Source organism: Branchiostoma belcheri, unplaced genomic scaffold (genome assembly GCF_001625305.1).
Source record: "Branchiostoma belcheri isolate BF01 breed outbred unplaced genomic scaffold, Haploidv18h27 scaffold2, whole genome shotgun sequence".
Classification (NCBI taxonomy): Eukaryota; Metazoa; Chordata; class Leptocardii; order Amphioxiformes; family Branchiostomatidae; genus Branchiostoma; species Branchiostoma belcheri.
This window is the reverse complement of record NW_017803490.1, coordinates 7,772,486-7,799,362: the sequence shown is the minus strand read 5'-3', so window position 1 is coordinate 7,799,362 and position 26,877 is coordinate 7,772,486. Positions and strand designations below refer to the sequence as shown.

The following is a 26,877-nucleotide window of genomic DNA, read 5'->3' as shown; positions in this document are numbered from 1 at the left end:
GGGGGGGGGTAAGTTTCTTCGCTCACAACTTTGGGTCCGCGGCAACAGAAGACTAAGCGTAATACATGAAGTCAGCGGATACAGGGAAACCAGCTGGAGAGAGGTCCGTGCATATGGTATACCTCGCCTGTGCTTGGTATGGTAAACGAAGGCCGGAGCCGAAAAATCACCGCCAAGCCGACCAAAGGTTTGGCACCCAGGCTAGTGAACCCATGGCTCTTCGCTGGTCTTCAGACCGGATTCTTGATCAAACCTCCTGATCTCAGCGTCTCCAACACATCAGTAAACGTGAGAACATATCGAGTACCCTCACAGCGTGTGGCGTGTGTCTGCCACACTCTGACGGCCGTCTTGTCTACAACCTAAGGCGTCTAGACTATAGAGACCACCACCTTCACTCTAGGACGAAAGCAGTCGGACCAGCTTTTCAGTCATTGCGCCTTCGGGCATCTTCATAAGACCGTGAGAAAGGTTGCGGTACTTTCTGCTCTGAATATTGTGATTAATCATGCAAACTATGCAGTCAGGAGTACAGTCAAATCTGCCCAAGGCGACCACCCAGGGGACCGAAGAAAATCGGTCACCTTGGACAGGTGGTCTCCTTGCCTCACAACATGACTGAGACATAAATGGTTTCCAAGTCGAGATGTTTTAATGTCAAATGCTGTAAGCATCTTCGGTTTTGTGGTGAATGTATGTTAAGAGGGTGGCACATGGCACAATTTACCCTAAAACACTTAATAAACTCCAACTGTATGCTACGTACTCAATAGATCATGTGTATCTATCTAAATGGCCTATTGTGTATCAAAATAACGTGACTTTAGCTTTAATTAGGATTTGCATGGTTGACAATACAAATCAAGAGGGTCATTATTATATTTCCCCATTGTACTTTATTCATAAATAGATTCTAAATACCCCCTCCTCTAAAAATTTTATACAAAAATCTTTACCCCAAACGCTGAGACTTTTGAGGGATTCCTCCTTCATGTACTAAAACAAATTCAAAACTTTTTACAAGTAGTGAAACTAACAATAAAATATTTATACATGCACTATGTACAAATGAAAGAAAAAAAGATGAAAAACACAGAATATGCACATTATATTTGGCAACACAGATCTATCATTTCTACAGGAAGGCACTTCTTTCTATTAACTTTCTAACCGTGTAAACCTAGCAGCAGAGAGTAAACATAGCAGCACGTTTGGAATGGCAACATTCGGGCTGATGGCACTACTTGATGTGTTAAAATCTGTAAGAAGGTAAGAGTCTGTATAATATATTGAATTCGATGGGACCAAAACCTGTATTATCAGTTTCATGTACATGTATGCGTGACTTGCAAGGCACACTATTGCATCTAAGGTTGCTTTGTATAACACCCCATTCAGACTGAGTTTCGAATCAGGATTGAATCGGGATTGAGGTCCAATCCCGATTGAATCGCGATTGATTCTTCTGAATCTGAACGCTCCAATCGCGATTAGTCAAATCCATCTCTGGGAGGTGGATTCAGTCGCGATTGACAGCAATTCCAGTGCGAAAGGAACGCAATCGCGATTGTATGAGCCGACCAAGTGTGAACGCATCGGGATCCAATCGCGATTGGAGGCAATCCTGATTCAATCGCGATTGGATCCCAGATGTGGATTTAATGTGAACGGGGTGTAATATGATATCCAGTAAGGCAACAGTTTACTTCAAGAAGAAAACTTCCTCCAGGATTCTAGACTCCTGTTCTGTAATGGACTCGTCCTCATCATTAGCAAACATGTCGGGGCTGATGCCTCCTTCATACCCTGACACCCCCTCCCGACCATATGGCACAATCCTGTCATACCCTGACACCCCCTCCCGACGAAATGGCACAGTCCTGTCATACCCTGACACCCCCTCCCGACCCGATGGCACAGTCCGGCCATATCCCATGAGCCCCTTCTTCTCGGAAGATGGTGCGGTAAATGGGCGCTGCCTGCTGTTGGGACGCGATGACTTGTTTCCATGGTAACTGGCTCTGTTGCCATGACGATGCCCAGAATGACTGCCCAGTGACGGGTCCACCAGGTCCACAATGTCCACCAAGGATGACAAGAAGCTGCCAGTGCTGCAATTGCAGATGAACAGTCAAATTGAAAAGTAATGCCCAATACATGTACTAGATATCAATTTACTAGTTATGACACTGTTAAATGTGTTTTGCGTCTCCCCTTTAAAAATCCTCAATTTTAGTGGTCTCCGATTTAAAAATCCTAAATTTCAGTTTAAAGTCAATCCATTGATCTGAAGTCACATAAATCAAAGTTGAAAAATTCTGTCTTTTTGTGATTCTTTTCATAGGAGTTTCTGTCGACAAAAACTGCGATCGGGATTAATAGTATCACCAGTTCTATCCCTACATATACATGTACATTGGAAGGGCAAATACATGAACCATACTGACATATCCAGACAAACCTGAAACTCTCACCTTTTCTGTCTTTCAGACTTGGATCTCCTGTCAGCTTCAACTTGTCCTCCACTGCCTGTGGACTCCCTGCGTTATAAAGTGAGTAGGTAAGGCCAAGTAAGTACGGCCAAGTAGAAAATAAGTACGCAAAATGGACATGAACAATAATGATAGCTTATGAACAACTGAAAGAATAACTGAACGTCTTTAATCAACCTGAAAGTGCATTCGATGTCACAAATTCAGTTTCACATGTCAAACAAGGAGTCTTTATCAAGCAGACATCAACTCAGTTTGCTGCTTTTAGATTTCCCGCGCTGAGTTTGACAGAGGTGTTCGAAATAGAACAGGGGATTCGATGTGTTCGATCTTGAACGGTCTATTGCACATGCACCCAGTATTTCGAGCCCCGTGCATGCTATGCAAATTTCTACTCGCCCTACCTGCTAGCAGGCCGTTTCTTGGTGAGAGTGCCTGTCTGTGAGAAGTGAACAGGAGATGTGCCGACCGACACAGTCCCTCCGTCTGTCTGTACACTGGACTCTGTGTAGGCTGGGGAAGTGGCCATGTCTGCTGTAGTACCTGCAACTGGGCACAAGATACAGGAAAGTTTTAGTTCCTTAGACTTACTACTATGAGCCACACGGACATTGACATCATGCCAATGATGGAAAACACTGCAACCCTGTCTTGTGTCGGCCAAATAAAGTCTACTGTAATTCACTTTATGTTCATGGTATCAATTTCACAGTCTGAGAAAAATGGAACTATATACTTAGTCACGGTGGCGACAGGTGCAGGAAAAAGAAAGTCCAGGAATTATTTGTTACTGTAATGATAAGTTCACAGTGCAGAGGTGACAGTGAAAACAGTGAACATAACAGTACAATGAAAAAATTAGGAATTACAGGTATGTGAACCACATTAGGAAACACTGATTTAATTTTATGGATGACATCCGCTCGCACATTGGCTTTCGCCTGTTCTAAAAAACTAGCCTCCTCCAAGGCTCTGGCCTGGGTGCTCCGTAGTCCATGGTACCTAGTGACAGTAAAAAGCCGGTGGTAACTACGGAAGACGGCACCCAGGCTTCTGACGCGCCACGGAACTCATGGACTTGAAAAGTTTAAGGTTATACCCATGTGGGAAACAATCACATGGTAGTTTATTCCATAGTGATGTTTTTCTAGGAAAGAAGCTTTCAGCGTGGAACTTCCTCCTAAGAGGTGGTGTTTGTAGGAGGAAAGGGTGATTTGCTTCAGTAGAAGTGGCAAGATATGTCCTTGCTGAGAATGTTTGAAGCGAGTGAAGTTCCGTGGAGCATTTACCATGGAAATGGCGGTAAAATAACGCCATGCATGTGAGCTGGCTCTCCAACTCTGTCCTGCTACATTATGTAACCCAACACCACAGGGTGTTTGCTACAGCACCAGTTACCATAGTGAGTCTGACAGATGTCTGGTCCAGGTCATTTGTTTGGAGATGAGGAAGAAACTGAGCAAAAACAATATGCCTTCTTCTGCAAAGGTCAACCTGAAAACTTTTTTTTTTCTGAAAAAATCCAAGAACCAACAAATTAAATTGGTGTGGCCCAACACAGATGAACTTTCAAGATAATACCTGGGCATGTCTGTTCTCCGCAGCCTATCTGATCTTGATCCGTTTGTCCCATACCTGTCTCTGGGGATCTCTTCTGTTCCCCTGGGTAGAGGGAAGCAAAGCCCTTGATGGAGCCAGCATCGCTGACGCTTGACCTTGGCCTCTCCTGTCCCTTCCCATCATCCTCTACAGTCTCGCCCCCCACCCCCTTCTCTGCTGTAGTGGCTCTGATGGGTTCTGCAACAAACACAAAGTTGGGATTTTACTATCATAAAAGTTCATCTGTGTTGGTAGTTACAGGTTTAGAGTAAAAACTTTAGATCCAACACAAAAAGTTCTCTCAACTAGAGCTTTTGACCAGTCACTCTGGTCTTCCTCAGTAGACTGATCCAGTGTTGACGTCACCCTTCAAAGACATGTGACAAGCTTCACTGGGTCAGTCTACTGAGGAAGACCAGAGTGACTGGTCAAAAGCTCGAGGTGAGAGAACTTTTTGTACCAGAGAACATACCAGTCACTGGCATCTCTACTTGTTGTTTTTGTGGTCCCCTGGTTGTGTCAGGCTTGGTGAGTTTTGTGGGAGACTTGAACCCTGGCTCGGAGGGAGGGTACTTTGTGGAGGGCGGTGACAGCTCCTGTGAGGAAACCTGGTCTGAAGTTCCATCTGTGTCCACATGTAGCTGCTCATCATACCTGTGTCAATATGCCTCAGTGAATAGTTTCATCAGGTTGGTAAGACACTGAGTAAAGAGACTCTTTTTTAATACACAACCAAGTCTTTTATTCAGCCTATGTTTCGGTGACCGTCTGTCACCTTCCTCAGGGCAATTCTGACTGGTTCACATTGCACTGCAGCACAGGTGTCACTGCTATAGATGAATTCCCAAATGTACAATATTTACATATCTACGTCTGTAGCAGCGACACCTGTGCTGCTGTGCAATGTGAACCAGTCAGAATTGCCCTGAGGAAGGTGACAGACGGTCACCGAAACATCAGCTGAATAAAAGACTTGGTTGTGTAGAAATAGTCTCTTTACTCACTGTGTCAATATGGAATAGAACTAGAAAGGTTAAAAATTTGCAAGCAAATACATAATGTTTACCTTCCCATGGTCTAACCCAACAAACTACTACTCTGTTTATTCTTACTCAAACACATTTAATGTATGGTGAGCTGGCTCTCCAACTCAGAGTGTCCTGCTACATTATGTAACCCAACACCACAGGGTGTCTGCTACAGCACCAGTTACCATAGTGAGTCTGACAGATGTCTGGTCCAGGTCATTTGTTTGGAGATGAGGAAGAAACTGAGCAAAAACAATATGCCTTCTTCTGCAAAGGTCAACCTGAAAACTTTTTTTTTCTGAAAAAATCCAAGAACCAACAAATTAAATTGGTGTGGCCCAACACAGATGAACTTTCAAGATAATACCTGGGCATGTCTGTTCTCCGCAGTCGGTCTCTGTATCCTAGTCCCAGACTGGACCTGTCCGAAGCCCCTGCCTCCTGTGGCATGTTAGTCTGTATGTATGTGGGGTGTCTGTAGTCATAGGTGTGGTCCCAATCCAACTGCTCAACACTGTACCTACTGGACTTGTCCGTTCTGGGATTGGCGGAGAATTCTTGTCGAAATTTCGCCTTCCTTCTCCCAGGTTCCCGCGAGGGTTGACGCGACGGATGCGAGGCAGGGGCGCGGGGGAGTTTGCGGTCCACGGAAGCGAGAGAGCTGCGGACTGATGAGGTCACGCTGGAGTCTGAAGGAAAACGTCCCATCTCCTCAAAGAACTGCAGCCTGCCCTTATGTCTTACCTGGAACAAGACACAGTACGAGGTTAGGACTCAGAAATCAGATAAAAAATTAGTCGAACATTTTGTCTTGTATTCTATCATAGTATCACTCAATCCCTCCTTCTGTCCCTCCTTCTTCAATCCATCCATCCATCCAGCCATTCATTCATGCACTTTTGTTCCCTACTTGCTGCAAGCCTCCCATGAACCACTCATCATCAACGGTTCTTTCCTTCACTCATTCACACATTTCCGCTAAGCTCTCTTTAGGTTCAATTGGTCTAGCCTGTAACCTCCTCAGTCTGTCTCCTTCTTCCTTTATTCATCCATCCATTCATTCATCCATTCTTTTCACCTGTTTGTGTAGTTGAGCCCTCTTCAGGCTGAGTTGGTCCTCCTGTGCTGCTAGCATTCTCCTCAGTCTGTCTCCTCCCTCATTCATTCATTCATTCATCCATTCATCCATGCATTCTACATGTACTCACCTGTTGCCTGTGCAGTTGGGCCCTCTTCAAGCTTAGCTGGTCCTCCTGTGCTGCTAACATCCTCCGCAGTCTGTCTCCTCCCTCCACCATTCATTCATCCCTCCATCCCTCCATCCCTCCATCCATCCATCCATCCCACTCACCTGTTGCCTGTGCAGTTCTGTATCTGTATCTGTATAGCCGGTATAACCGCCTTTCGGCGTAACACACCAGCAGTTGTGCCCTCTTCAGGTTGAGTTGGTCCTCCTGTGCTGCTAACATCTTCCTGTCTTCTCTCTCCATCATTCATTCATTCATCCATCCTCCTCAGTCTGTCTCCTCCCTCATTCATTCATTCATTCATTCATTCATCCATCCATTCTTACCTGTTGTCTGTGTAGTTGAGCCCTCTTCAGGCTGAGTTGGTCCTCCTGTGCTGCTAACATCCTCCGCAGTCTGTCCTGCTCCTCCACAAGTCTCTGCTTCTGAGCCATCAGCTGGTCTCTCTGGTGTTCCCAGGCCAGTTGCCGCGACAACAGACCACCCTTCCCATCATGCACCACTCCCATCCCATGATGCACCTGGTCACTACCAGTCCCATTTTGAGCATGCCCGTTTAGCAGGGGCTTGTCGTAAACGTATCCGTGCGATTCGGTCCTTTTCTGAGACGCGGGCTGCGAATCAAAGTCTGGCTCAGGCTTCAGAGGCTGGAAGTCTGCTGAGGAGTACTGGGAGCTAGACTGCTGACCGCCAGAGTAGGGGAGAAACGTTTCCAAGGGTAACAACGCCGGATCCTGGTTTGAGGATGGGGCAGAGTGAACCGAGGAGATGACGGAACTCTGGGGGGTGCTGTGTGTTTCAGGGTCAGCGGGGGGGATAAGGGAGTTGTACTGGGGAGGGGGGTGTTGTTGGGAGGGTAACACACCAGGAGGGAGGTTGGACTGGATTCTCTCGGGGTGGTCCAAGTAGTAGTGGACGGCATACTTTCCTGCAAGACATGTTGTAGAGATTATTTCAAATGAAAGCTTGTAAGTTGTAAAGTTCAAACTTTGTGCCAACACAAGAAATGAACTCCATGACGGAATCTAAGGCCGTGACAGTGGGAGATTACATGTACATGTGACACAAGGGAGTGTCTTAGGACCCTTGTTATTCAGTTTATATGTAAACGATCTACCACAAGTTGTGCAGAAGTGTAAACTCCATATGTATGCCGACGACACAGTGATTTACTACTCGGCAAGTCTGTCAAAGGAATGTGAGGAAATTGTTTCACAGGATATGAAATCAGTAGCCAACTGGTTTATTGAAAACATGCTATCACTTCATCCTGACAAAACTAAATCCATGGTTTTTGGAACACCTCAGAAACTGCGGCATGCAGGAAAGAACATCACTGTAACTGATGGGTCTAACTCGTTCGAACAGGTTAACCTTTTACATATTTAGGTGTCACTATGGATTCCTCTCTAACCTGGTCAGGACACGCCGAGAGAGTTGTAAAGAAGCTCCTTGCTGGCCTTAGTGCCTTAAGCCGGGCTAAACCCTTTGTTACTAAGGAGATTCTTCAAGTCATGTGTCGTACCTTGTTATACACACACCTAGATTATTGTGATACCTCATGGTTACTATCGCTTTTACACTGTAACAAATCAAAGACACTGCAATTGTCTAGATTGTTAAATCGTGCAGCCAGGATTATCACAGGGCGAACACTCAAAGATCGTGTTCCTACAGAAACCCTGCTAGCTGAGGCTGGTTTGGTACCACTGGCTGATAGGGTAAAAGTGAGTACGCTAGTAGCTGTACAGAAGGCAGTTCGCCACAAAGCTCCTGCCTACATGACAAATATGTTTAAATGGCTATCACCCCCAGTGTTCAGAGTTTGCACACGCACTGCCATGAAACAGCTCCTCAGTTTCGACCCTTACATGCTGGACACTCCAAAGGCAAACCTGGAAACATTCAAAGGGAGTTTGCAATATGAAGGGCCACTAGCGTGGAACAGACTAGCTGTTGACAAACGGCAAATAACATCAACGTCTGTGTTCAAAACCAGACTGTGAAGGGACCGGTTAACTGAAAGTGACTGTAACTGTAGCAGTGCACACTGTGATTTATATGTAATTGATTGTGATGTAATGTAACGTCATTGTGATTTTTTTTCTCTGTGATATACTAAAGGGTTAATGCACTGCCCCGAGTTGTATATGGTGTCATAACTGCATGAGCAGCTGCCATAACCACCGAATAAACCACCGTGTGAGCGAAGCGAACGAGGTGGTTTATGAGGTGGTTATGGCAGCTGCCCATGCAGTTATGACACCATATACAACGAGGAAAAGGCAGTGCATTAAAATTATTATCATATAGCCTATCCAAACTGTCAATCAACACAATTCCTGTTTGAAATACAACAGCTTTAATATATAAAAATATATACATAAAAATACATTCGAATATATTATACGCTTTAAAACAAATATGGATAATTTCATTTAATGCAAATTGTAATTTAAATGAAGCTAAACAAAAAAGTTTATTGGACAGAAAAATGCTACAAAGGTTTACAGAAAGAGTCGCATGCCCCTATACCCTATAACATAATGGTATCAGCCATAACACGACATGTGCTGTTATTCCGCCATAACACCACATGTGCTGTTATCGGGAAATAACAGCACGGGTATCCGGGCCTCTGATTGGTCCACGCCGTCCGGCTATATGATAATGTATTTTAAATGTACCTTGGCTTGAGTTCCCAGGAATAACTGAAAAGCAGATCGGTAGATCTGAGTTATATCCTGGTTAAATAAATAAACTTGAAACTTGAAACTTGACATGTACATGTACATACATGTATGTCTTCCTGCCACTTTTGATGCACTCCTGACACCATGTTAAAATGTCAAATTAAGAAGTTAACGTTTACCTGTGTACACAGTGTCTTCATTGTCTGAGTAAATCACCTCTCTGGATGGAACTGTGCGTTCCTTCGGCCTGAAATAAAAAGAAAGAAACACAATCAGAGGATTACAGTTTATTAACTTGCATGTATTTTAAGGGGCTTCCAAGAATGTCTGAAAATTTAGCACAATTCATAAAACACTAAAAAAAAATAGAAAGGTAACATTTGTAAAGCAAATGCATAATGTTTACCTTCGCATGATATGGTCTGCTCTGTTAATCCTTACTCAAACACATTCATATACATGGTCAGGCAGGAGTCTAAATCCCTCCTGCTATAAAATTGCAACATGATGTAACCCAACACTAGTTACCATGGTGACAGACGTCTGGTTCTGGTCATTGACCTTTCGTGTTTTGGAAGGGAAGAAGAGGAAACTGAGCAAAAACAATATGTTTTCCTTCAGTAAACATTAAAAAAAGAGTTTTTTTACCTGTAAGAACCTCTAAGATCTATTTCTCCCTGTGGCATCAGAGTGGTAGGTCCAGTGTGGGATATTCCTCTTGAGGAGACCTCAGCACCAGGCTGTACCATGTTGACTTGAGGGGTGTACAGGTCAGCATACCTCTGTGACGGGATAGGATCCTGTCTCCCCCTGTTCAGTCTCTGAGGTGGTGTGAACCCAACTGTTGATGCTGGTATCCCTGTGTGCTTTGGGGTTTCTGGCATCTGAGAAAGGTACAAAATATGGTATAAGCTTAAGGTTGTGTGGCTTAAATGGTAGTGTTCAGCTCAGAACCAAGAGGTCCCAGGTTCAAATCCTACCCATGTCACCAATCTTGTGCCCTTTGGAAAGGCACTTTACACGACTTTCCTCACTTCACTCAGGTGAAAATGAGTACCTATATAAAGTCATGTAAAGTGCCTTTCCCAAGGGCACAAGATCGGTGACGGTAGGATTCGAACCCGGAACCTTTTGGTTCAAGGCCGTTACGCCACATGACCCCACTTTCTATTCTATTCTATTTGAAATGTCCCCCCTGCCCCCTGTAACATAAGCAGTTCATGCGATCAGTGAAAGGTAAACTGGTCTATTCACCTGTGGTGACAGCCTCCTTGGTGAAGCTAGCAGCTCGTTCAGTGACTCATTCAGTCTCTCGTTGACCATCTCCTGCTGTTCTGTGATCTGCCGCTGGTACAGTGTCAGGAGGGACTGGGTCTCCTGGTACTGTTGCTGAAACACCGGTGGGAGACCATTATCATCTGGTAGTAGAGCTGTGTACCTAAACCCACATTTAGGTTCAGGTCCGGATTCAAGTCCAGAGGTTTAGGTTCAGTTCCGGACTTGTAAGTTCCGGACCTAAACCCATGTTGGCATTAACCTTGCAATTTTGTCTGGGCAAAACTGTGGCCACATAACATGGAGAACGACACTCGACGATGCCCAATGTCAATATTTTCTTGATTTTGCAGCACAGATTTTGCGATCCGTGGAAGGTTTTAGGTGGTTTAGAAAGAAAAGGGGCATGACATGGTTGTTTTTTTTTTTTGTACTGATTTAGTCCGGAATGGGTTCTTGACTTTTAGGGTTTTTTTTAATTGCACCTAAACATTTTTACAAGTCTGGATTTACCGGTCCAGGGAACCAGTACACAGTACAGTCCTACCTCTGCCATGGCTGCCCGAGACAGGATGTGGTCCCGCTCCCTGGCCAGATGTTGGTACTGGTCTTGGATGGCCTGCAGGGTTTTCTGATGTTCCTGTTCCAACTGGTGAAGCTTCTGGTCGTACGTCTGTCTCTCTGTCTGTAGCGTCTCCACAGCTTTCTCCTTCTCCTCACCAACTCTAAAGATGACAACACACACAGGATAGTCAATAAAAGACTCTAGAATCTCTCTAAAGAATAGACAAGTTTACCTTTCACAAATTAAAAGAACATAGAACCAGGCCTCAAAATTAACTTTTCTTCCTAGCTATTGTCCCAGCAGTGCCCCAAAAATAAATTTTGATTGTCCTGAAGTGAAGATGAACTGTCCCAACCTGTTTTTTGGAAGTACTGTATGACTTCAACTTGAAGTCAACTTTAGTTTGCTTATGTTACCTGAGAAGGCATAATATAATTGCAGTGTAGACAGGAAATTCAAGGGGACTTTTCTGGATCCAAATGCCGGGACGTGTCCCTGATTAACAAAAGGCTGACATTCTGATATTGATAATGTCCCAAAGTGTCTTTTTAGTTGTTCCAGCCTTAATTTTAGTGGTCAGTGGCTATCGGGACACTGTTACTTTCAAGCCCTAACATACATACAATTGAGTTTCTTGCAAATGAAGGAAAATATAAGACAAAAGAAAATTGTCTGTACTTGGCAAGTTCCTTGATGAGATTGGCCACCCTCTTCTTGTCCTCGATTCTCAGGTCCTTCAAGGAAGGCTTCTTACTGTCCGAACTGCCATTCTGTACAACAGATTGTAAAAAAAACATCAACAGTTACTACCTGTAGCTTGTTTCTATTCAAGTAATCATGTAGTACTGATTCAGACAGGCAAAGAATTCAGAATTGACTGCACTTGTGTATTCTTATACTTGTTGTTATTGACCATGTAAATTTTGATGTTGTATATGTGTTTTTGTATGGGGGAGGGCAACTTGTAAAGGTGCGTATGCACCTGTTTTGCCCTCCCTTTCACTTTGTGAAAAATCCAAATGAACAAACTTCAAAAGAAAGGGGGGGATAAATTAATACAAAAATGTACCTTTATAATCTTTTCTTTCTGTTGTTTGATAACAGAATCTTCTGTTTCCTTCCCATTGTCCTCTGCTTCTATCCCAGAATGCTTTGCGCTGTCGTCGTCCCTCTCTGGTGTGCTGTGTTGTACTGGGCTGGGCATCCTGGGACCAAGATCACGGGATCTCCTTCCCGGGGCCTTCTTCTGTGGCCTCTTATTACCAACATCCGTTACACCTGAGTAAATTGGAGTTAAGAAAAATGAACTTCGCTACAACTAAACCAAGAATTGAGGTATTCAAAAACTCATATTTCCCCAGAACTATCGTAGACTGGAACTCGTTGCCACCAAGCACAGTTGGGGCATCAGCACTAGAAAGCTTTAAACAACTCCTGCAATTAAATGTGCAAAGATTGAGTGTAACAAGTCGTTCAGTATGATATAGCTAGCTGCCGCCGCGCCGCGTGCCTGCGAAGCTGGTGTGTTACACCGAAGGGCGGTTATACCAGCTATACTGATACAGATTTGAGTTTGTCTAAAATAAAAGTTTATCTGTGTTGGTAGAAATAATACACTCAATCTTTGCACATTTATCAGTAACTGCGGGAGTTGTTTAAAGATTTCTAGTGATGATGCCCCAACTGTGCTTGGTGGCAACGAGTTCCACTCTACAATACTAGTAGTTCTTGGAAAATATAAGATTTTGAACACCTAAATTCTTGGTTGATAACTCTGATATTTGAAGGCATAGCTGTATTGAAGGCATTACTGGTTAATTCAATTTTTGGTCTTGGCAATTTTACAGGTCAACTTGTATTATGATGGTAACAGTTACTAACACTTCAGAATCATTTGCGTTGTCACAATAGATATTAATGTTACATATTCTTGTGGGATGAAACACAGAATGTAAAGAGGGAATATAGTTACAAAAAGTGTAAGTCCACATTACCTGGTACATGGACAAGTGAATTCTCTTCATCAGTGACTGAAAAACAACACAACAGCACATCTTTAATCTTTCTTTAATCTACAATTAGAAAAGAGCTTACCACATTGCAAGTTGTCGATGTTGATTTGTTTTCTGCAGACCCAAAAATTTTCCTACAAAACTCAGCTAAAGAGATTGTCTCATATTTTACTACTAGTATATATAAATATGTTTAGATGTGGATAAATTTCACTTTCAAAACAAACTTAAGAAAGGTATAGGTAACCACCATCTTAACTTAATAGTAATACCTTTATGAATTCATAACACCATTTATACAGAAGTGAAAAGATCAGTTTGGCACGATTTGCTGTTTAAATTCATAGACAACTGCAAAATCCTCCAAAGCCATGGTTTGAAGGGGGGGCAAGCTTTAATTTAATTTTATGGTCGTTATATATTTATTTGACGTTTTGCACTGCCTCATCGCTACTGTACTTTCTGTCGACTGTTAGGCCGTACCGTTGTCGAAAATATTTACTTAACAATTCTGTGCTGGAGCCTGAAACATAACAAAATTTTTGCAGAGTCCAGAGTTCGAAGTAGCGATCAAACGTCAACAAAAAACTACCGGTAAAATCTTAAAATGTAAACAACCCTCTAACGGCGGTCATATTTCGTCAATATACGGTCTGTATGACTCAATTGGTTAGTACAGTCGTCCCCTGCAGCTGTATCAGTAAATCGCTGAATTATTTGGGGTAGAATCGCCTAAAAATTGGGAAAATTCTCACCGTCTTTCGTCCAGAAAACTTCGTACGGTCTCAGGTGCGACGCCATCTTGGAAATTACGAACTAAGCGCCACGCCACAAGCGCATGCGCACTGCCGTGACAACCTGTTCGTTCCTGTAGATTTATAAAACTTCGCTAGAGGGCGCTGCTATAGTGTGTGTGTGTGTGTGTGTGTGTGTGTGTGTGTGTGTGTGTGTGTGTGTGTGTGTGTGTGTGTGTGTGTGTGTGTGTGTGTGTGTGTGTGTGTGTGTGTGTGTGTGACTGTTTTTTTTTTTATATATTCCAACATGTGGTGGGGACACACTCAAGTTTTTTCAACATAGGGGACAATACAATACTCATTTTCACCTGAGCGAATGGAGAGAAACATTGTAAAGTGCCTTTCCCAAGGGCACAAGATCGGTGGCATGTCAGGATTTCAGTGTTGTGGCGATTTTACATGCAGGTAGCTATCAGTAACACCTGTTGGAAAAATGAGTAGGCTTAAAATGTGTGATTTTGTATGAAAGGCCACAATCGTCAGGCGATTTACATAATATCATTTGGATAATCAGGACACGGCCATGACCCCAACTGACCTCTGGTCTTCTGTACCGAGATTTTGTCAAATTCCTCAAATTTCGTCCATCCAAATGCCGTGCTAAGATAACTACCAACACAACAGAAATCTGCAGACAGAATTTCTAACTTTCCCTCGCCATTAAACTCAGAACGAAGTATACAAAAGTACCTGGTGACATTTTTCTGTACACTGCAACGTTACATTCGCACATTCGCTACCCCGCCCTCCCCACAACCTTGGTCAGCAAACTAGGATCAACTAGGCAAAAAGTTGGAACACTGAGAGCTTTATTAAACTTATTTGGGCACTACAAGAGTCCTGTGGTCTATGTACGAACTATTCGACTCGCAAGAATCACTTTAGAGAAGTTTCATGCTGTGAAAGAAAGAATAGAAAAGAGTAGAATTTCCAAACGCGAACACTTACGTTCGAACAGAAAAGTTGTGACCTTGTGACCTGACCTGGACTTGGCCATTCCTGGTTTTTCAGTCAGTGTCGCAGTAGAAAGCTTGACCGTCTATGACCAGCCACACTTCTAATATAAAATTGTTACTCGCAGTTAACAAATTTAGACTGACGTTCTGCCAACACAAAATAATGATGGAAACATTCTCTTAAAGCTTTTTTTTTCGAAACAGGAAAGCATAATTCATATTTCTCCATGACAATCGTGAATGTCTAAGTCGTCTAGCAAACATACCATACTATTTGGATAATCAGGACAATTTCCATTGGTTAACACTAACAGTGAATGTCTATATTGGAAACTGTCTGACTCAATATTAATGCCATTATTGTCATTATATACATAGCCCAACATCAATCATCAATCGTGAAAGTCTTGTTTCTGCACTGCCGTGACAACCTGTTCGTTCCTGTAGATTTATCAAACTTCGCTAGAGGACGCTGCCATGGCGTAGTGTGTGTGTGTGTGTGTGTGTGTGTGTGTGTGTGTGTGTGTGTTGTGTGTGTGTGTGTGTGTGTGTGTGTGTGTGTGTGTGTGTGTGTGTGTGTGTGCGTGTGTGTCTTAGCCCTACCAAGATCTTCCCCTTCCCCCACTCGCGGCCCTACTCAGATCTTCCCCACCCCCCAGCCCTTTCCCAAGAGCACAAGATCAGTGACATGGGTAGGGTTCGAACCCGAACCTCTTGGTTCTGAGCCGAAAATAATACCGACCACACGACCCCACCTTATTTTGCGTTTCAATTCGATTCTGCACACCCCCAACTCTAGCGACCGTCTCTTTCAGAAAATAAATCTGAAGCAAAAACACTGTGTATGAAGATGAAGGATATCCAAGAACGATAGAAAAAGGAAATATCAGATCAGTGACAAAGCAGTTTTTCTAGGATTCCAGCCCCGCTGATGATACAAATCAGTCCAACTTTTAAAGAAAAATCTTTAGATAAAAAGTGGACCTTTGAGTCTTGTGTGTGTGTGTGTGGGGGGGTCTTACGAACCCCCCTGGCTACGGACATGCTTCCGGCTGTAAGTCACACTCGGTGTCCCCAATGTCCTTGGTGTCCCCCAACAGGTTCCTGATATAGCCCCGGACGTCGAGTCGTTTACGCCCTGAGCGCCTTTTGCCGTGCGTCGGTACATATTACAGGGCATCCGGTATGGTTCCCCCACAGATTCTGACTAATGCCTGCGTCATGCGGTGACGTTTGTACACAAACAGGACAAAAAAAAACTCACAATACAAATTCTACAGTCTAAAATTTGTACATTTCTATATATCATATATTCTATATAATCTGTATATTTCTATACCACGCAGTTTACTCCTGGCTATCTATAGTTACCTCTCACTAAAGTCTTTCTAGACGGGGCTTGTCCGCACTGTTTGGTATACCCACGTCATAGACGTGTGTTCTGTGACCTTACCGGTTTAACCACTACGCGTCATTAATCTGAATTGACAGCCTTGAAATTCTACAGTTCAGACAACGCACATTCAGACAGCGTACACACTTTACTCACACACGACGTGACAGAGTTCAAGTAAGGACATGGCGACAGCAGACCAAAACTACAGAGACACGACAGACCGAGGAGGACCCAGAACTTGTTTGACATCAGGCGCCGGTGTGTTGTACGTCCTACTCAACACAGTGTTCTCCGCCTTCGCGGCACAGTTTCTCGTCTTGAGTCGACAAGCAGGGATTCCTTCACTCCAGCTCATCTTCCTCGTCAAACTTTCACAGCTACTTGTAGTCCTGGTCGCCCTGCCCTTCTGTAGACCAAAACTGACCGCCAAAGACGGGAGACAGGCCCTGTCCCTAACACTGTCGACAATCACAGACAATCTGGTGTCCGTCTTCAAATTTATGTCATTCGTCTACGTTGTCCCTGGAATCGCCTTGGGGATCATACAAGGATCGACACCTTTGGTTACTGCCTGTATCGGGTTTTTGTTCCTGAAGGAGACTGTAGGCGCCTTGGATTGTTTCGGAATCGTTCTCAGTGTAGCCGGTGTGATTGTTGTGGCAGTTGGAATGGTTTTGGAGAACACGTCGAATTCGACACTGCACCTGACGATATCCATTCTTCTGCCACTCGCAGCAGCTTTCAGTAAGGGTCCGAATACGGTCATCTCACGGTCTCTTATAGGTGTACAGGGGGTCTCTGTACTAACTGTGACTTTCTACGCCAACCTGTTAGGAGGAGTGGTGCTACTCTCGCTAACGTACACGTTAGAGACACCGCTTTGGGCGATGTCACTACAGACGGTTGGGTACATTATCGGACTGTGTGTGTGCGTATGTGGAGCATCCTTTGCTACAAAACTAGCACTAAAGACGGAAAAGGCCTGCATTGCCACCACTATAAAGATGTTCACCATACCCCTTACAGTGCTGTTGGACTACGTTTTCCAATCGGAGTTTCCCAGTCCTGTGGAACTGGGTGGAGTTTTACTGGTAGTGTTAGGTACTACACTAACTGCAGGGTATACATGGTGGCGTCGGAAACATACCCAGGCGAGTTGGCATCCTTCCATGTCTGGTTGTCATAGCCAGGAGAACGCAAAAATATTCTTCATAATAATCTAGCCTGGAGCTAAAACGTTACTGACAAAATCATTAAGAAATCGGGAGCGTCTTTTAAGAAATGATCACAGATGACCGCTCTGGGGCGTCCTCGTCTCACGAATTTGAATTTTTTTAATGTGTTCATGTCCAGATTGTGCTCCTGTTTATTCATCTTAAGTTTGAGGCGAATCCATCGATCTGAAGTTATATAAATTGGAGTTGACAGTTTTACTTCCGTCTCATTTGGGCGAATACCCATTTGCTTGGACTGATTTGTATCATCAGCGGGGCTGGAATCTTAGAAAAACTGCTCTTTGTCATTGAATAAAAAGTTATCTGATCTGATATTTCCTTTTTCTATTGTTCTTGTAGATAAAGGGATATCCTTCATACACAGTGTTTTTACTTCAGATTTATTTTCTGAAAGAGACGGTCGCTAGAGTTGGGTGTGCAGAATCGAATTGAGACTCAAAATAAGGTGGGGTCGTGTGGTCGGTAGTATTTTCGGCTCATAACCGAGAGGCCCGGGTTCGAATCCTACCTATGTCACATTTCAAATCTCACAGAAGAACAAAAGATTATGCCGCGTCACTTCAAAGCACTTCATTTCATTTGTTTTCAATCTAGTAACGCACGCGGACATACAGGCACGGGTTTCAAAGCACAAAAGCTTATCTTTTAATCTACCGAAGATACAAACGGCACAATGGAAAACTACAGCCTGATACAGACCTACTTTCGAAAACAGTTGTTCTGATCTCTTAATCTTGAATACATTCAAATCAGTCTGTGGTCTCGAAAATATAAATTTGACGCTTTGAGGCCGACTTGGTAGAGCATTGTTCTGTTTGCTTTCCTAGAGTTTGGGGCCATCTCAGTTTTGTTTACTACAAAGTGATTGTCAGCCACTTACGGTACATACAGGTCCAACCAACCAGTTCCTCGATCCAACCTCACGGGGTACAACCTACGTCACGGGATGGCCAGACACATTCGGTGGTGGGAAGGATCTATCAGCCGCGACGCGCAGACCCTTTCGACGCGGGGCGGAGAAATCAGCCGCCCGCGCAGACCAATCAGCCGCATCGCGCAGACCAATTCGACGTCACGCGGACCTATCAGCCGCGCGCGCGGATATTTCGGCCGTGGGACGGCGCTATCAGGTGTCTCCCAGCTGCTTCCAGTGACCGTTGAAATACCCACAGCAAGGTAGGTCCTCCACAATTTCCTCTTCTGGCGTTATATAGAGACAGCGACTGCTTTTCTAACTAGGCCTATCAGGTGGCGGACTATCCAAGGGTCATCCGAAGCCAGAAATAATCGGCAGGTCTTAAAATTAAATCGAGATATAGGGAGCACAGTCTAACATCGGCGACACATCACGTCCATATTATCAAGGTAAACAAACGCCAAACACAGCATTTTGGGGCCATTAGAAGTAAATAAATCCGCAGATACGACTTGTTGGCTGTAATTGGGTGTCCAGAACAGCATAACTGTACTCTGGAACCGATGTAATGGGCCTGCAGTGTGAAAACGTGAGGTGGAAGTGATACCGCTATAACGCCCCCCTCCCCCATTTTTAGTACGGACCACGTGTAGTACGATGTTAGTTCTAAGACGCAGTAACTTTATCTTGGTAACACTGGTTCTTTTTTATGCATCATAGATATGTTGTATTCATTTAAAGTTATCAATTACATGTATGTTTATGTTGACAAGTTTATTGATTTTCCTTTTAAATCTCTATTTCAGCCAAGTTTGATGAATAGAACAGGTTAGTAACGTTACCTGTGTCCACACCTGTTCTACTCAACATCCCCAGTGTTGGAGATGGAGAACCACCTGGCAGGCCCAGTGTTGGAGATGGAGAGCCACCTGGCAGGCCCAGTGTTGGAGATGGAGAGCCACCTGGCAGGCCCAGTGTTGGAGATGGAGATCTGTAGACTCTGTATCCAACTTTGTTCATCTTTTCAAGAGTAAACTAAGTGCCTTTTAGACCATGCTTTGTTTCTGTTGACTGGTTTGTACCCCATGGATCTGTAGAATCTGAATTCAACTTTCTAAATATTTTCAAGAGCAAAACTACATGTAAGTGCCTTTTACACCATGCTTTATTTCTGTTTCTGTTGGTTGGTTCGTACCTTATGGATTTGTAGAATCCGAATTCAACTTTGTCCCTTTTTGAAGAGTAAACTTAAGTGTCTTTTGATTGCAGTATCATTGTTTCTCAGGTGATGTACAATATCAAAAACATGATGTTACAATTCAGGAAAAATAGATGTGTACAGATGTAGAATACATCTGGTTATCTATAGCTATAAATGAAACTGCAGTACATAGTGATTACAATAATTTTTGTCAAGTGATGTATAACAATAGAAAGAACATGGTATTCAATTGGTAGACAATTCAGCAAAAATGTATGGTACATGTATTTTTGTTAACAATCAGAATAAATTTAGTAATATATGCTTATGATCTGTGTGCCATTTTTTTTTGCTTTCAAAACTTTACAACATACAATATTTGTACAATGTAAAGTATAACTATAAAGTCAATATAGTACAATGATGTAAGGCTGAGATGGTCCATTCATTAAATCTGTAAATATGACAACCTGAAAAAGTATAGTATTCATCTGATATGTGTGATTTCAGGTGCACTGCATAGTACTGAAATTGACAAATACTAGTACTAGTACTCTCTTCAATAAGCACCTCCATGAACGTAGATTTTTGCTGTAAATGTAGTTACTTGAATACTGGGATCTGTGCATTTTAGCTCTACCATGACCTTTGGGAGTAACTCTATCATCTCCTGGATAGCGTTGTGAACCAAGGATGCAGAGTCTTCATCAAGGTCCAGAACATCTGCAGCAGATGTTTGAGTTTGCTCCTCTTTTGTTCCTGAAGGTTCCTTGAGTTTCCATGGTGACAGTGTTCTGCCCATGACACGAGATGTCACTGGAGTACCAAACCGGATCTTTTTCCTTGCCCTGCTCTGTAGGTAAGGTGACACAGGGCTAGATGTGTGCTTGGTCCCTCGCTGTCCTTTCCTGCGTGGAGTCGACCATGGGGAAAGACGTGATCTCTTACTGTCTGGGGAAAAGGGACTTGCGCGAATTGCAGGGACTGCAGTGCTGACATCTTCTTCCTCTGTCTCCCATCCATCTCCAATATCTGATTCTTTGTCTGCCTTCAAGGTGCCTTTGCGCCGACACCTCTTACGTGGGTAGAGTGTTAGCCTTAGTCCACGAGGCATCTCTGTAATTGATATGACAGACCCGTCAGGGTGTATAATTTGCAGTGACACATTAAACTGGCCGCATAGTTGTGTATTTCCTATGTGTATAATGAATAATACAACCTTGCAAAGATCCTGTTAAAAAACAAGAAATATATGACATGTTCGTTGAATCATACAGGTAATGCCTACAAATACAATGACAGAAGGTATTCACTGCATATTGCCAAGATCAACCGATACGACAAAGACACTATTGCCTGTTGGAGCTTAGTATGGTACTAACATATATGTAAAGGCCTAATGACTAAAATGGGGGAGGGGGGCGTTATAGCGGTATCACTTCCACCTCACGTTTTCACACTGCAGGCCCATTACATCGGTTCCAGAGTACAGTTATGCTGTTCTGGACACCCAATTACAGCCAACAAGTCGTATCTGCGGATTTATTTACTTCTAATGGCCCCAAAATGTTTTTGGCGTTTGTTTACCTTGATAATATGGACGTGATGTGTCGCCGATGTTGGACTGTGCTCCCTATATCTCGATTTGATTTTAAGACCTGCCGATTATTTCTGGCTTCGGATGACCCTTGGATAGTCCGCCACCTGATAGGCCTAGTTAGAAAAGCAGTCGCTGTCTCTATATAACGCCAGAAGAGGAAATTGTGGAGGACCTACCTTGCTGTGGGTGTTTCAACGGTCACTGGAAGCAGCTGGGAGACACCTGATAGCGCCGTCCCACGGCCGAAATATCCGCGCGCGCGGCTGATAGGTCCGCGTGACGTCGAATTGGTCTGCGCGATGCGGCTGATTGGTCTGCGCGGGCGGCTGATTTCTCCGCCCCGCGTCGAAAGGGTCTGCGCGTCGCGGCTGATAGATCCTTCCCACCACCGAATGTGTCTGGCCATCCCGTGACGTAGGTTGTACCCCGTGGCGGCGGTGGGGAAGAGTTTTTAACGCGTTATTTTAATATAGCCGGTCATCCGCCTCGAACTGATTCGATACTCAGACGTCATTGGCAGGTAAAAAGACACTGTTTGTTATGAAATTTCATCTGTGTTGGTAGTAATCCGAGGACTTGATTTCTTGAACGCAAACATTGCAAGCCTCTCGTCTTCAAAATGTATTCGAATTTTCAGCGCAAAGTTTTCCTTCGATTTTTGCTCATTCTTGCTCTATCCGCCACACCCGGGCTCTCAGAAAACACGCCATGTTTCCCTACATGCGAGAGGAAGACATTGACTTCGTGTGTGTCTGTCGCTAAATCACTAGTAGTACTCAGTTATACAACAGATCTGTATAGCAACGAAAGTTGTTGCATCTCTTGTGAGGACAGGCGTGTGGAATTACCTACAGGAAAGTGTTTCCCGCGTATGAAAAGTGTCGGGTTGAGAGATCTCTGGTTCGGGAAATTATCGTCAGAAAAACTAGCCATATTCCACACTATGTCCCTTACCAGTCTTTTTCTTGTCAACGCAAGGATACAGAAGATAGAAACTGCCTCATTCGGCAGTTTCGTCGCTCTGCGACACTTGAATTTAGACCACAATCTGTTGAAACACGTTCCTAAAAACTGGTACAGTTTTTCGTATTCACCGATTGGCAGGTTACTCAAAACGTTATCCCTATCCAACAACTATATTTCTAGTCTGGAGCCTTCGTGTTTTGAAAACCAGCACAACTTGGAAACATTAGATTTAGAGAGAAACGCATTACGGCATGTACAGAGTGACTGGTTTAAGGGGCTGGTCAAACTGAACACCTTAGTCCTACGCGCCAACGAAATCCAGACGATTCCACGCGATGTTTTTGAGCCCTTGAAGCAACTGAAATTTCTTGACCTGAGTAGCAACGGTCTGGTCTGTCTGCATAGAGAGATACTCCTCACTCTACCGAACCTAGGCAGAGTTGCACTCACAATGAGTAGACGTAGTACACATCACGGTTTGGTTTTCAAACCACACGCGTTCCCTAACATGCCGGATTTGAGCGTCGTGCTGCAAAACTGTGAGGACAACACCAAGCAGTGGATACGTTTAGAGATGGTTGTCGTGGTCTTATCACTCTATTACGATTCCGGTAGCAAACGATTCGACATCGAGTGGGTTAGCACTTTATCAAACGAGAATTACGTTCCGACCAAGTCAAACCTTGGATGTGAACAGCTCCCGGAACAAGAGAGAACGGGACACTTCACGGCAAATTCTCCTTTCGTTGTTATAGCAACAAACGATGTAAGTTCTGAGTCATTTTCCACCCAATGTTCGGAAACGTGGAGTTCTGATGGTGGCATGAACCTGGTTTTGAACGGACCAGCCGGTCAAGAACTGCGTTTGTATATCTTAGACCCACGCAGTGAGTTTGCTCAGCCTTCTACTCAATGGGCCTTTGCCTTGGTGGTGAAGAAATCAACAGTTGACTCTGAAACTGCAGCTACGAACAGCGAGGGCGGCACAGAACAGCCTGAAATGTTAACTGTTCCCTGCTATGTGATCATCCGTGGGAGAAAAAAGCACGACTTGTTCTTTAACACATCCAGTAGAGTACAACAGGCAGACGATACAGCATGCTTTTTGAGGGAGGCTTTTTTGAATGACACCGTTTCGACTTTAGAGACGCATGCTGTGTTTGTGAATGCATCTAAAGATCACGACTATATCATGAGTACATCGGAAAATACAACATCCAAGTCTTTTTGGAAATGTAACATTGAATCCGGTCAATTCCACGTTCATGACACTGAAAAGTACAGTTAATACTGTAGTAGGAGCCACTCTAGTTAATCTCACTACGAATAATACAACTCCTACCGAAAACAAAACTATACAAAAGACTTCTCATCACATAGTACCAGTTATAGTGGGTACTGTATCTGCAGGTTCGCTTGTTGTGATGTGCGCCTTTGTTTTGTTTTGGTACACAAAAACACGTCGAAATCGTAATAAGAATCCAGCAATCAGGCAACCAGACTTTCCTTTGTCTGCACTGCGAAGGAACCCGATGTATGGTAGTGGTCTCACAGAGACACCCCAAGCACAGAACGCGCAATGCCACAGTCAGACCAAGGAAGTTATTGCTCAGACAGACGACAATGTTTATAATCACATCAACGAGGATAGTGTGTACGATTCGTCTGAACACACCTACTGTGAAGTAAACGATGAAAACACAAATGGAGAAACCTCACCGGTGTCGGACACTATTCGCGAGGACACAACAGAAGAAAGTACAAACAACGTAACGTTACCAGAACATAGTTTTCAAAATGACAACAGCGAAGACGACTCTACAAGTTTCTATGCTGCCGCAGCTGAAGTTGATTTGCCCACAACTGAGAACATTGTCGACAAGACTCTGCTTTATAACGTGGCCACATAGGTTACGTTTTATCTTATTTGTTTACTATGTAATATTATCCTATTATTATTGTTGAGTAACATTAATGTAATTGTTGTAAATTTTAACATGGAATCTGTATTAGTCTAGTGCATAAGCAATGTTATGTATGTATATGCTGAGCAATATGTTTTTATTTTTTGTGTACACTAGTTGACTAGTAATTGTAAAAACTGCTTAATTCAACCTCTAGGCTGCAAAAAGCTTTTAATTTGCTGTATCATGTACATGTATGTCTTTGCAATAATAAATCAGTCATACATATAAAATTTTTCCAGTATTTTTTTTTCAATTTACGGTATATATTTGCTCATTTTGCAGCTACTTTGTACGATTTACAGTATAGTCGAGAACTTTTTTTGGAAACGGACAAAAATTCAAATAAACATGGCCTTATCTATGCATGATGCAGAATTTTGAAGGCACGTGGAAGACCTCATGTTACCATGACAACGTCCCAGACCACTTAATCCTTGACTTAATCTTCTTGTAAAGCCCAGATTAGACTGAAAATCCTGGAGAGGAAATCTGTTCTAGCCTATAGTGGGGTTATTCTGAGCTTGCTGGGGCAATATTGTACAACACTCCAAACGCTCTCATTCTCCGTAAAACATCACCAGATAGATAGATGGATATAAAATGAAAGAATAAAGCGTATGTGTGTGTGTGTGTATATATATGTATATATATATATATATATATATAGAGAGAGAGAGAGAGAGAGAGAGAGAGAAATAGAAAGAAAGATAGATATAGACAGATAGATAGACAGGTATAGACAAACAGATGGATAGATAGGTGGATATATAGACAGATAGGTAGATTCGGTAGGTAGATAGTGTGTGGAATCACAAAATCAGCTGATCAAGAACAGCTACAAGAGCTATGTATATGTCTATATCTGTCATCTTCTATTGGCTCGCTGTGGAACCAGTCGGACGGGCGTTTCACAAAGCGGGTCATTTACTCCCATAGCAACGCAAACAATAGAAACCCTGGCTCACAGCAGCAGCTACGATCAGAGGTAAAACGTGTAGATCTCTCAGTTTGCCTGCCTTGTAAGCCTCCTACATTGTTTTTCTGCGAGGTTAATTATATTATAAAGACCTCATTGCACTTGGCTACCTGTTAGTAAATGGGTTGTGTGGCTAGTACGTCTGCAAGCGACGAAACAAGGCAGGAAAAGACACTGTCGCTGTCCGCCATTCAATGTCCAAAGCAGACGGGAGGACAACATGCCACCACTGACGACCGGATTGAGCAGGAGCTGACGTGTGAGTCTATAGAATCAGAAGAGTTCTACGACGAAGAGTCCAGCAACCACAGTGAGGAATCGTCTGTTTTTACCGAATGAATGAATGAATAAATGAATGAATGAATGACCTTTAATGTACTATGATATATACATGTCACGACAAAAGAATAGTTTACCTGTAGATGCGTGTATATATTGTCAAGCTAGCTGGTAAGGGAATTCAGCTTCTCGCATTTTGTTGATGGTGGAAATGTAGGAACAGACATGTTTTATGATCAAAGGTTTGTCTGTATGACCTCATTGTAAATATGATTCTATTTTACTTATGTCCACACAACGCCCTTAACTTAACTCCTTTTCGTTTTCTTTTTTCTTCTCAATGCAAGGATACAGAAGATAGAACATGCCGCATTCGGACATTTCTTCGCTCTGTATCTCTAACCGTGCCTGGGGCAAATCTACGTTCTTGGATAGGCGGAGACTATCCAGAGATGTGCCCGATCTTACGAACCCATCCAGGCATATTTATAACTAGGTAAGCACGGTTTTGGATACGATATTCCCTGTGTTCGAATCCTTATATTGCTGCGTGTTGTTGAACATGGTTGCACAGAGTAGTCAGATTTCTATAACTGTAGCTTTCACTTCTTGTCATTTTCTTATTGCTGCTTTTCTAGTGTTTGGGTTCACGAAAGAAATCAGTCGATTGCTTGCTTGCTTGCTTGTTTGCTTGTTTGATTGATTGATTGATTGATTGATTGATTGATTGATTGATAGATACTTGTGTTTCTGTATGAGTCGTCTTCTATTGTCTCTCGCTCGCTAGGGAACCAGACGGACAGGCATTTCACTCTAACTTATGTTTCATGACATGGGTTTGGCTATATGACCTCATTAAAATATGATTCTATATCACTTATGTACGATGCAGAAAAGCATAGATTGTATCAGTTTATAATGTTCAACTCTTTCTTTATTTTCACAGAGAAAACAAACTGCAGTTGCCATGGCAGAGGCTGGAACACCCACTGTGACGTCAAGCGCCGATCATATACTAGTAACTCTGTCAGATTACGACATTAAACAAGTCATTGCCACAGGCAGTTTCGCGACGGTGCAATAATTTTAATGAAGACCCTCTGTTAAGTACCCAACTTTCCTATCCAGCATCCATTATTTTGCAGTCCCCAGATTGCATGCATACCCCACTCAACCAAAAAATCCTGGGCATTAAGGTGTATATTTTGCAGACGAGTTGAATAAAATATACTATTTTCATGTTATCCTGTGTGTTCTATTATTGTGACTAATTTTATTCGAAGACGTACCGCTCCATGGGTTACATTTGGGTTGTTATAACAACACCTACGCACGCTGCGTCATATGATTTTTCTGTTAAACGTTGCCTCGGCAACTGTTGACACCTGGAGGCTCAAGTTGAGAAAAGAAGTGATACAGCCAAGGGGCTTTTGTTAGATGCGCCATTCAAATACACGTGGGCCCCTTTGATACCCTGAGGTGTAATTAAGAGGCAATTTGGCAGGTCTAGTGGTAGTTATGTACTGAAGTATGCACGCTTGTGATAGCGAGCATTGCCCCTAGGCTACTCTCCAACAGAGGATTGGGATTTGGATTATTTTTGGCGTTTTTTAATATTCCAAAATGTAGTCACAAGAAGTGGTGACGGCACACTCAATTTTTTTTCTACTTATATTAATG

At 43.3% G+C, this 26,877-nt stretch overlaps 1 protein-coding gene, 1 long non-coding RNA gene and 1 pseudogene across 2 annotated transcripts; 2 read left to right on the top strand and 1 right to left on the bottom strand.

The window, feature by feature from the left end:
• Nucleotides 1-786: 786 nt before the first annotated feature.
• On the bottom strand, nucleotides 787-13,774 carry LOC109468483. The gene is made up of 15 exons (XM_019766728.1): nucleotides 13,667-13,774; nucleotides 12,894-12,929; nucleotides 11,969-12,177; nucleotides 11,578-11,669; nucleotides 10,882-11,059; nucleotides 10,314-10,448; nucleotides 9,708-9,943; nucleotides 9,239-9,306; nucleotides 6,693-7,294; nucleotides 5,487-5,863; nucleotides 4,564-4,745; nucleotides 4,128-4,289; nucleotides 2,897-3,041; nucleotides 2,475-2,540; nucleotides 787-2,111 (listed from the first exon to the last, which is right to left on the bottom strand). The coding sequence occupies exons 1-15, from the start codon at nucleotides 13,710-13,712 to the stop codon at nucleotides 1,703-1,705; spliced, it is 2,943 nt and encodes a 980-aa protein (XP_019622287.1). The 5' UTR covers nucleotides 13,713-13,774; the 3' UTR covers nucleotides 787-1,702.
• A 2,361-nt stretch (nucleotides 13,775-16,135) lies between these two features.
• Nucleotides 16,136-17,262, top strand: LOC109468872 (annotated as a pseudogene).
• Nucleotides 17,263-24,921: 7,659 nt separating this feature from the next.
• On the top strand, nucleotides 24,922-26,435 carry LOC109468945. The gene is made up of 3 exons (XR_002140164.1): nucleotides 24,922-25,228; nucleotides 25,545-25,693; nucleotides 26,144-26,435. It is a non-coding gene; the product is annotated as an uncharacterized LOC109468945 (long non-coding RNA).
• The last annotated feature ends 442 nt before the right edge of the window (nucleotides 26,436-26,877 follow it).

What these genes read in the sequence shown, in the direction of transcription:
- LOC109468483 (XM_019766728.1), bottom strand. Translation starts at nt 13,712, where the DNA reads ATGGCGTCGCACCTGAGACCGTACGAAGTTTTCTGGACGAAAGACG. An exon ending in CTCGGGCAGCCATGGCAGAG is followed by an intron (nt 10,449 to 10,881) that starts GTAGGACTGTAC and finishes CCGGTGTTTCAG; the next exon opens with CAACAGTACCAGGAGACCCA. An exon ending in CAAGGAGGCTGTCACCACAG is followed by an intron (nt 9,944 to 10,313) that starts GTGAATAGACCA and finishes TACCTTTCTCAG; the next exon opens with ATGCCAGAAACCCCAAAGCA.